Source organism: Chrysochloris asiatica, unplaced genomic scaffold (genome assembly GCF_000296735.1).
Source record: "Chrysochloris asiatica unplaced genomic scaffold, ChrAsi1.0 scaffold00038, whole genome shotgun sequence".
Classification (NCBI taxonomy): domain Eukaryota; kingdom Metazoa; phylum Chordata; class Mammalia; order Afrosoricida; family Chrysochloridae; genus Chrysochloris; species Chrysochloris asiatica.
The window spans coordinates 8769799-8780987 of NW_006408556.1; the positions used below are offsets into that span (position 1 = coordinate 8769799).

Genomic DNA, 11189 nt, shown 5'->3' on the forward strand with positions numbered 1-11189 from the left:
CAAAGTCGTTTCAACTGCAAGGTCGGTGGTTGAAGCTTACCAGCTGCTCCTTGGAAACTCTCTACAGGGTCACTATGGGTCAGAATCGACTCGATGGCACTTAACCACAACAACAACATATATACTGCAAGTAGGTCTCTCTCTCTCCAATGGTTGCTTCTCCTACCAGGAGTTCTTAGCATTAGAAGTAATGGTGCTGTTGATCTTGATTGCTGTCAAGTTGACTCCAATTCATATCGACCTTCTGTATAACAGTAAGAAATGTTAGCTGGTTTTGTGTCATCTTCATGATTGTTGATAGGTTTGAGTCCTTTATCTTGGCTACTGTGTCTGTCCGTCCAGCTCACTGAGAATTTCCCCCAATTTCACAAGCCTTCCACTTTACCAAAAATAATGGTGCTAGAATAAGACTTTCTCTTTCACCTAGTTGGGAAGGAGGAGGTGGGCAGTGAGAGGAGAGTTACAGAGTCTAAAAGTGCTGTGATGTCAGCGCCACTGACCTCAAATTCTCCAGGATTCAGCAAAGGAGTCCCTGTGAAAGGAGCATGTTAGCTCACACCCTTCTCAGGAGTGTGCTAGGGTGAGAAAAATCAAGATTTGAAGCCCCTTCTCCTCTCCATTTGCACAACAGTTGATATGTGAAGTGAAAGGATTTGATAAATCCTTAAGGAGGATTATGGGGTCGATATGAATCGCAATGGACTCCAAAGCACTGGGTTTGATTTGGCTCTGGCTTAAGGAGGATTATAGGCTTTAAGTTCGAGAATCACTGTTTTGCATACATCTTAATTAAACAACTGTGGAGTTGGAATTATTATAAGACATTAGTAAAGACATGCTGTAGAGGAATTTTGAAACTGTAAATACAATCACTGATTTCATTGGGAAATTGCCACTTTTAGGCATACTCTTTTGTCTTGCTGTTTGCTTCAAAGTACGGGACCTTCGTTTGCTGATGTGGCACAACTCATAATGAGAAGACACAACTGTAAACATTCATTTCCCAAGCAGAAAGTGGAATGTATGAAGTGCGAGTCCAGGAAAAGTACACAAAAATGAGACAGAATGCATAAAGATTGATCCTTGGCATTACTGAACAGTCATTGACTGGAATTGGCCATTTTGAATCAGACAATCAGATGGTTTACTATGCTGGGAACAACTAAAGAGTACTGGTGCCACATTCATCATCAAAAAGAGCATTTCAAACTCTATCTTGATTGAAATAAAATGCTATCTGTGATAAGATAATATCCATATGTCTACAAGGAAGACCAGTTAACATGACTATATGATGAGGAAACTGAAGAATTCTACCAACTTCTTTTGTCTGAAATTGATCAAACATGCACTCAAGATGCATTGATCATTAATGGTGATTGGAATGTGAAAGTTGGAAACAGAGGAAGAATCAGTATTTAGGAAATATGACCTTGATGAAAGAAATGATGCTGGAGATTACATGATAGAATTTTGTAAGACGAAAACTTATTCACTGCAGATACCTTTTTTCAACAATGTAAAAGATGACTGTACACATGGACCTCACCAGGCAACCCAGTATAGGGTTTCCGAGAAGCAGCTGGTAGATTTGAACCACTGACCTTGCAGTTCAAACCGACATTGCAGTCGAGTACTTATTCTATAGTGATACACCAGGACTACAAATGGAATACACAGGGGTCAAATTGACTACATCTGTGGGAAGATACAATGGAGAAGCTCTATAATGAGGCTAGGAGCCATCAATTGTTCATTTCCAAGTTCAGGCTGAAGCTGAAGGCAGTTAAAACAAGTCCACAAGAGCCAAAATATTTCCCACATGAAATTAGAGACCATCTCAAGAACAGATTTGACACTAATGACCAAAGACCAGAAGAGTTGAGGGATGACATCAAGACCACAATACATGAAGAAAGCAAAAGGTAATTAAAAAGACAAGAAAGAAAGAAAAAGAGAGAGAGAGAGAGAGAGAGAGAAAATGCCATAGAGCAGCTAAAGCAAATAGAAGAAATGGTAAAATAAAAGAGCTGAACAGAAAATTTCACAAAGAGCAGCTCAAGAAGACAAAACCAAGTGTTATAATGAAATGTGCAAATACCTGGAATTAGAAAGCTGAAAAAGAGGAACATACTTAGCATTTCTCAAGCTGAAAGAACTGAAGAAAAAAATTCAAGCCTCAGCCTGCAGTATTCAAAAATTCTATGGACAAAAGGCTTCAAAGTATGTTGTTGTTGTTATGTGCGGTGGAGTCGGTTCCAACTCATAGCGACCCTGTACAGGGTTTCTGAGGCTGTAAATCTTTATGGGAGCAGACGCCTCATCTTTCTCCTGCGTAACAGCTGGTAGTTTCGAACTGCTGACCCTGAGGTTCGCAGCCCGATTCATAATCACTACGCTACCAGAGCTCCTTTATGGAGTACTAATTGAAATGTTTCAACAAAGTGATGCAGAGCTGGACGCCAGAAATGTGGACAGCAGCTACTTGGCCAACTGATTGTAAGAGATCCATATTTGTACCCATCTCAAAGAAAGGTGACCCCATGGAATGCAGAAATCATTGAACAATATCATTAATATCATAAGCAAGTAAAATTTTGCTGAAGGTAGTTTTAAAATGGTTGCAGCAGTATATTGAACAGAAATTTGCCAGAAATTCAAGCCAGATTCTGAAGAGGACATGGAACTAGGGGTATCGTCAGACAGATCTAGGCTGAAAGCAGAGAATACCAGAAAGATGCTTACTTGTGCTTCATTGAGTATGCAAAGGTTTCCCACTGTATAAACCATGGATAACATTGAGAAGAATGGATATTCCAGGACACTTCACTGTGCTCATGAGGAACATTTGCCTAGACCAAGAGGAAGTCATTTGAACAGAATAAGAAGATACAGAATGGTTAAAAATCAATAAAGGTGTGGGTCAGGGTTATATCCTTTGGCTAAACAAATAATTCAAGAAGCTGGATTACATCAGTATTGGAAGAAGACTCATTAACCAACTATGATAATGTAGTTGAAAGCCAAGAGGACTTAAAATACTTACTGGTAAAGATCAAAGACTAGTCTTCAGTTTGAATTACACCTCAATGCAAAGAAAATGAAAATCCTCACAACTGTACCAATAAATAACTTCATGACAACCAGAGAAAAGACTGAAGTTGTACAAGACTTCATTTTGCCTGGATCCACAATCAATGCTCATTGAAGCAACAGTCAAGAACTCATATGAATGGCCAATAGGATTTGTGCAGCAGAAGACCTATTTAAAACATTCAAGAGCAAAGATGTCACTTGGAGAACTAAGGTGCGCCTAACCCAAGCAATGGTATTTCCATATTTTCAATTACCTAATATACATGTGGATGGAGTCCTGGTATGGGCACTGTAGGATAAAGCACTGGACCACAAGTTTGGTTTGAACCACAAGGTTGATGGTTCAAACTCAACAGCCACTCCTTAGAAACCCTACACAGGATTGCTGTGAGTAAGAATCGACTCGACAGCCCTTAACAGCAACAACAATATGCATGTGAAAGTTAGACAATGAATAAAGAAAACCATAGAAGAATTGATGCATTTGAATTATGGTGTTGGAGAAGAATATTGAAAGTACCATGGACATGCCCAAAGAACAAACAAATCTGTTCTGGGAGATGTACAACTAGAATGCTCCTTAGAAGCAATCATAGTGATACTTCATCTCTCATACCATGGACATAATGTCAGGACTGAGCAATCCTTGGGGAAGGATATCATGCTGAACAAGTGGAGGGTCATCAAAAAAGAGGAAAACCCCCAACCAGATGGACTGACACAGTGGCAGTAACAATGGGCTCAAACAAAACCCCAATTTTAAGGATGTTGCAAGACCGGGCAGTGTTCTGTTGTATTGTACATAGGGTCGCTATGAGTTGGGACCAACAGTATGATGGAATCACCATCACTTAGAAATATTGATTGTTGTTGTTTTTGTTGTTAAGTGCCATCGAGTCGGCTTCGACCCATAGCAATCCTGTGTAGGGTTTGCAAAGAGCAGCTGGTGAGCTTGAACCACTGACCTTGCATTTCAAATGGCATTCCAAAAATGATGATCCTCTACCATATATATATATATTTTTTACATTCTACAATTGTTTGCCAACTCTGCACTCCCCCTTCCCCCTATCTTCTTAAGCACTCTTTGTTTAAATGTTTTACATACCTGGGGTGGAGAGTTTAGGGCTTGGTTGGTAGATAAATGTAGCCCATGAGCTTTATTTGAATGCACACAGAGTACTCACATTCTCCACAGGACCAGGAGCTCCAAGAGGTCAAGGGTCTTGTCTGGTTGATTTTCTCTGCAGTGTCTTTGGTGCCTATAACATGCTGGATACATAGTGGGTGCTAAGTAAATAGTTTTTGAAACAGTGAATGAATAAATTACTTAAATATTGTTGCTGTTAAGTGCTATTGAGTCATTTCCATCTCTCAGTGACTCCATATAGGGCTTCTAAGAAGTGACTGATGGGTTTGAACTGCTGACCTTATAACTAACAACTCAGTGCTTACCATACAGCACCAAACTAGGACTCCCCCTCAGGAAACAAACAAACAAACATTTCACTCACTGCTGTTGAGTTGGTTCTGATTTACACTGACCCCTGTTAGGGTTTTTGAGGTTGTGAATCTTTAGGGGAGCAGAAAGCCTCATCTTTTCCCTAAGGGGCATCCTGTGGGTTTGAACTGCCGATATTGTTGTAAGCAGTCCAGTGCTCCCTCTTATAGCACCAGCGGAACTAATTTTGAAAAAAAAAAAAAAAAAGACCATAGATGTATTAAATATCTGCCTATCGGTTCATCCATCCATCCATCCATCTGTCCTCCCATCTACCTATCTGCCCATCTAATTGGTCAATATCTACCTATCTAACCTGGTTAAAAATAGAAGTGAGTATCAAACATTAAAAGGGCAATGACAATTTAAGAAGTGATTTAAAGACTCACACATGGAAAGATCACCATATTCACTGATACAACAATCTTAACATTTCTGATAGTTCAAAAAATAGAAAGGGCAAGAGATTACAACCATCTATGAAAAATTACTTGCAAGGAAAATGGACAAGGAGTTACTCTCTGTATTTTATAAAATGATGTAACTCATTAAATACAACACTAAAAGACTTGAGAGAAATGTACCCAAAAGATCATCATATTTTCTGTAATACGATTATTTCCCACTTCTCCCACATTTTCTGTAAATGTGTAAATGGTGATCTTTTTTAAAAATATATATTTGGAAAATAAGCTTCTAAAAACAAAGCACACGCTGCCCTGATTCACGCGGTACCACTTCTCCACAGGGGGAGCAGCTCTGGATCTGAAAGCCTGCCCTCCCAAACCATTTCGCTGGATCCTCGATATGACCTGGCTGAATCTTGTGGAGCTGAGTAAACTTCCACAATTTGCAGAAATTATGAATCAGGTAATCAAGGACTAGTTAAAAAGTACAGATTTGTAAGTCTAGACAAACCTGGGCCATTTGAATTGGGGCTTACTGGCTCTAAAGAAGTGAATTCATTTGTCCAAGTTTAAGATGCAGTGGCTCTTTAAGATGCTCTGAGTGAGGTTCAGAGGTCTAAATTCTTGTATATGTTTTCCAAAGGCCTTTTTTTCCTAGTCCATCTCCCAAGTCTCAAGGATCCCTTGAAAGCTGCCTTTCAAGGATGTGTGATCCTGCTGGTATTTGAAATACTAGTGCCTTGGTTTCCAGCATCCCAGCAACATAAAAGCCAGATAGATGAATGGTGGATAGGGAGGTGTATTATTGTTTGCCTCTGCCAATTAGATTCTATGTGTCTCTGTATAGGATCTTTTAGCTACTATTCCTTACTATGGGATAGGTACTTTGCAACAGTAACCTTGCAAGGGAAATACCATAGTCCCCGTTTTATAGATAAGAAAACAGATTCAGAGAGGTAAAGTGCTTGCTCAAAGGCACATAACCATTAAGTAGCAGAGCTGTAATTTTATCTCGTGCACTTTGGAGGGCATTACTTAGTGTGGCGCTGTGGGTTAATGCACTGCACTGCAAAGTCAGTTTAAAGCACAAGGTCCGCGGTTCAAGCTCACCAACTGCTCCTTGGAAACCCTATGGATAGGAACCTACTCAATGGCACTTAACAACAATTTCTTTTAAACTCCTCTTACCACTGGGTGGGCCAGAAGTGAGGGTAGGGGCCAGTTCTTGAAAAGGTCACAGAAGGTCATTGGTGACCTGCCATCAGGTGTCCATCAGCTTGAGCTGCTGATGGGAAGGAAGGAGGAAGTAAAAGATCAATCTTCCAGCAGAGTAAATTTCAGGAACTGAAACAATAGCCTCAAAGGACAGCTTCCCTGGCCTTGGCCTCTGAGACCAAATTGCTTAATGCCTGGAAGTGGTTTGTGCTAACAGACCGAGGTCAGGAAAGGAGGCCGGAAAGGAAGATTGGCTGTGAGGGGCTGGCGGTCACCTCACTGCTCATTGTAGATTCAGGTCACCACACAAGCTCTATTGTGGTAAAGCCAGAATTAGCAGGTGTTTATTGTTAAGTGCCATCCAGTCAGTCTGCATTCGTAGTAACCCTGCACAGAGTTTCCAAAGAGGGGCTGGTGGGTTTAAACTGTTAACCTTGCAGTTAGCAGTCCAGTGCTTATCCAAAGACGGGAGACTGCTAATAAACTGAGAATAAGCATCACTTTCTTCTTGCGCCTCCTTTTCTCCGTTCTCTGGCCAGGAGGAGACCGGCAGGGGGGCACTGTGGGTAGCAGTAACAGACACACATGCTATAGGGTCCAGCTGCGGTATCTCCTGTGACCTCCCACTAGCATGGTGACAGATTCTTTGAGGGTGTCAACCAGGGAGAGCCACTACAGCTTCAGAAGGAAACTGGCAGTTTCCAAACATTTCAGAAGCACTCCACTCCCCATTTTTGAAAGCCCCAGGGATAAATCTAGAACAACTGAATTACAGAATAATTGTTTTGTCATTAATTTTAACCTGTCTGTATCCTAATCACCAGTCTCTGTTATATATTTTACACAATGACTTTTTCACATGATGAGTGACTTTGAGCAGATATTTAACCTCTCGATGCCTCAGTTTCCTCATCTGTATATTTTTAAAATGGAGATGATCGAGGTAAAAGTGTAACCCTTGTGCCTGGCACATAAAATCCGCTATGCAAGCATTTGTGCTATTGGTGCTTACTATAGCTTTATACTGGAGTCCTGGTGTGGCACTGTGGGCTAATGCGCTGGATTGCAAAGTCACTTTGGATCACAAGGTTAGTGGTTCAGGTTCACCAGCTGCTCCTTGGAAAGCCTATACAGAATTACTATGGGTTGCAACCAACTCAACGGCACTTAACAACAACAACATAGCTTTATAACATGTCCTGGTGTGGCACTGTATGATAAGCACTGGATGCAAGGTAGGTCTGAACCACAAGGTTGGTGGTTCAAACCCATCAGCTGTTCTTTAGGAACCCTATACAGGTTTCTGTGAGTAGGAACCAACTCAAATGTCACTTAACAACAATAGCTTTATAAGGAGTCCTGGTGTGGTGATGTAGAATAAGCACTGAGCCACAAGGTCTATTTGAACCAAAAGTTGGCGGTTCAAATCCACCAGCTGCTCCTTAGACATCCTATACAGGGTCACTATGAGTCAAAACTGACTTGAGGACACTTAACAAGAACAACAACAGAGCTTTATAAAAAGTGCACTTTACCACCATAACAACAAAATGTCAGTAGGGCTGAGTCTGAGAAATTCTAGTCTATTTCTTTTTCTTTTTCTAGGCAACCATTTGGTGTAATTTACATAAGACCCTAATTTTAGTGAATAATGTAGAAAAACACTGGGAAATTTACAAGGAGATGGTAATAGCCACACTATTTAAGTCACTGGTGCTGCAGAAAACTTTAAACTGTGTTATTATGCCTACAACAAACACTACCTACTTATAAAGAATGCCTTCTAAGGTTAGTCAGAAAAACAAAACAAAACAAAAACCAAACCTACTGTCCTGGACTCAGTTCTGCCTCATGGTGACCCTAGAGGACAGAGCAGAACTGCCCTGTAAGGTTTCTAAGACTGCAAATCTTTGCAGAAGCAGACTAGAGGGTCCAAAGTGGAGTGCTTTAGCCAGTGCACCATCAGGGCAATATATTCCAATTCCATCTGTTTCTATGGCTTGCTAATTGACTTGTTCCTTTTAGATATCTCGTAATGAGAAGGGATGGAAAAGCTGGTTTGACAAAGATGCTCCAGAGGAAGAAATCATCCCTGATGGGTATAATGATTCCCTAGACACTTGCCGCAAACTTTTACTGATCAGGTGAGACTGTTGGTAAAATTCCAGCCCTTACCTCAGTGAATTTACTTCACTGTGTCTCTGTAGTATTTTGAAAAAGTGTTTCTGCTCCTTGACTGTAGATTTGGATGGCACTCTTCCTTCATTCCTTGACAATTAAAATAGAGAAATATGGGAAGTAATGGTGTATTCTGACAATGTATTAATGATAATGCTTTTAGGGTTAAAAAAAAAGTGAAGAATACATTTTTCTTATTCACTTTGCTCATCATTTAGCATTGAGCAACTCCCTTGTTGAATTTACATCTTTGAAAAAACAACAGTAGACCTTACAGGCTCACAAGGCAATTAGCTTCTAAGCTAAAACTAAAATTTCTCTGAGGGGTAAAATAAAACCCCAAAACAAAGCAAGGATATTGCACTATGGCAATGTGTAAATGCCATTTGGACTATCAGAGTTGAAGCAAAAGTTTGAAATTGACTTAAGGGAGAGCATGCCTCTCCCTTCTCCTTTCCCACATTTTCTCAATATCTGGTAACTCCAAAGGGTTTTTATATTGGAAGAGCCATTGAAGGGTGTGTGTGTATGTGTATGTGTGTGATTGGTGGACAAGGCACTAAAAAGAATCACAACACATTTTAGATCATTTGAAGCAATTAAAAAAATGTTTTTGTCTTTCTTAATGTTACACACCTAAGCTTTCATTTTTTAAAGAATTTTTCTAGAATATTGTTTCCCTTTGAGAGTGCCCACAGCGATCAGCAATGCTGACCTCAGGATGATCAGAGTATGAAGGGCTGCTTGCTTTTATTAAAATCGATGTGTCTCTCTTTTAATTCTCATTTAAAAACGGGATCTATAGCATATAAATAGTGCAATCCCTTGGCAAATAAAACTCTGAAGAGCTTGTCTGTGAACTAAAATATCAAATATCAAATGACATTTATTTAATTGTATCTGTGTGTGTAGAACCTATTATCATATGCTGCACACAAATGGTATTAAATCAGCTTTAAAAAGTGTTTTGTGGTAAATATGTCTAACAAAAATTTTGCCAAGAGCACCATTTTTAAGTGTACAATTCTGTGGCATTAATTATATTTACCATTTTGCTGTTGTGATAATTGTACCATGTTGTGGAACCACCGTCATTGCCCATTTTCAAATGTTTTTTTTATCACATCAAACATACCTCTTAAGGCAAGGGTGGGGGGCTTTTTTCTGCCAATGGCAGTTTGGATATTTATAACATACAAAATTATCAATTTAAAAGTTAGCCTGCTACAATGTGATGGCTGGAACTTTGGTTGCCTTGGCAGGGCCGGATCAAATGATGTTCTTCACCCCTCCTTAAATAGCAGCTTATTTCTCTCCATTTCCTCCAACCTCTGGTAATAACTGGTGGTGTTAGTGGTGGTTATGTGCTGTGGAGTCAGTTCTGATTCACAGTGACCCTGCACACGGTTTCCGAGGCTGTAAATCTTTACGGGAACAGAAAGCCTCATCTTTCTCCTGCAGAAGCACTGGTAATTTTGAACTAGCTGACCTTGACGTTAGCAGCCCGACTCATAACCACTACACTGCCAGAACCCCTCTGGTAATAATTAGGTGGATTAAAATTTAGATGGATTTGCCTATTCTATATATTTAATATACTGTCAAGTGAGATCATATAGTATTTGTCTTTTTATTTCACTGAACATATTTTTACTCAGTACATTTTCAAGATTCCTTCATGTTGCAGTATGTATCAGAATGTCATTTTTTCCTATGGCTGAATAATAAACACCCCAGTGTATTATGCTATCCATTCATTTTGCTATCCATTCATCTGTTGATGATCACTTGTGTATTTCCACCTCTTGGATATTGCTATGTAATGCTACAGCGAACATTAGTGTGGAAGGCTCTGTTTGAGTTCCAACTTTCAAGTCTTCTGTGTATATTCCCAGGAGTGGAATTGCTGGGCCATGAGTCTAAAACAACCTATCAACAACAACAACATAGTAATTCTGTGTAGCAGCTATGACATTTTACGATTCCACCAGCAATGAACAGGGATTCGCATTGTTTCACGTTCTTGCCAACACTTGTTATTGTCTGTTTTTTTTCTGATAATAACCATTCTAGTGGATGTAAAGTACTGGCACCTTACTTTTGGCGCTTCTGACGCATCGATTTTGCCACTTATGACTTCAGAACTTAAGGGTGCACAGCAGGCTGACCTTTGTCATGCACCGGAGCTGTCAGAGGACGCTCAATCTCTAGTACGTAGAGCAGAGCCCGATATGCAGCAGACAAACCATGTTTGTCAAAGAATGTATGTTCTCCTCTAAATTATGATTAGTGTGAATGGCTAAGCTTACCTGAAGCTGTATGCCTCAGCAACTGTGGGATAATCATTGATTTTTTTTAAACATGACTAAAGTTTCAGAGTAGTTGCTTCTTTTGAAATTGCGACACTTGTATCAGCTGACATATAAGTTCTTCAGATCAACAACAGATTGTGTTGTTTTGTACAAGCTTTGACCTACTTCTTGTCATGCAGAGTAACCAAACCACATGATTGCATGCACACTCATCCAGAGATAGAAAGGAATCCTGGCACTGTAGCATAACCACTGGACTGTTAACCACAAGGTTGGTGGTTCAATCCCACCAGCCACCCACCAGGTCACTATGAGTCAGAAGTGACTCAACAGCACTTAGCAATGAGAAGGATAGAAACCCCGGACATTCCACTTACACAGGTGTGCATAAGTGACAAGTCATTTGTTGTCCTTTGCTAACTGAAATGTTTTCTTATTTGTTGTTTTTGTTACATATCATCAAGTCGATTCTGACTCATA

The 11189-nt window shown here is 40.0% G+C and overlaps 1 protein-coding gene across 2 annotated transcripts in view; it reads left to right on the forward strand.

The window, feature by feature from the left end:
- DNAH8 (dynein, axonemal, heavy chain 8) overlaps nt 1–11189 on the forward strand; it is a 391134-nt gene that overhangs the window by 269781 nt on the left and 110164 nt on the right. For both annotated transcript variants that reach the window (XM_006860428.1, XM_006860427.1), the window contains 2 exons: nt 5346–5467; nt 8245–8363. In XM_006860428.1, the coding sequence (XP_006860490.1) occupies nt 5346–5467; nt 8245–8363 (241 nt within the window). The remainder of the gene's footprint in view (nt 1–5345; nt 5468–8244; nt 8364–11189) is intronic.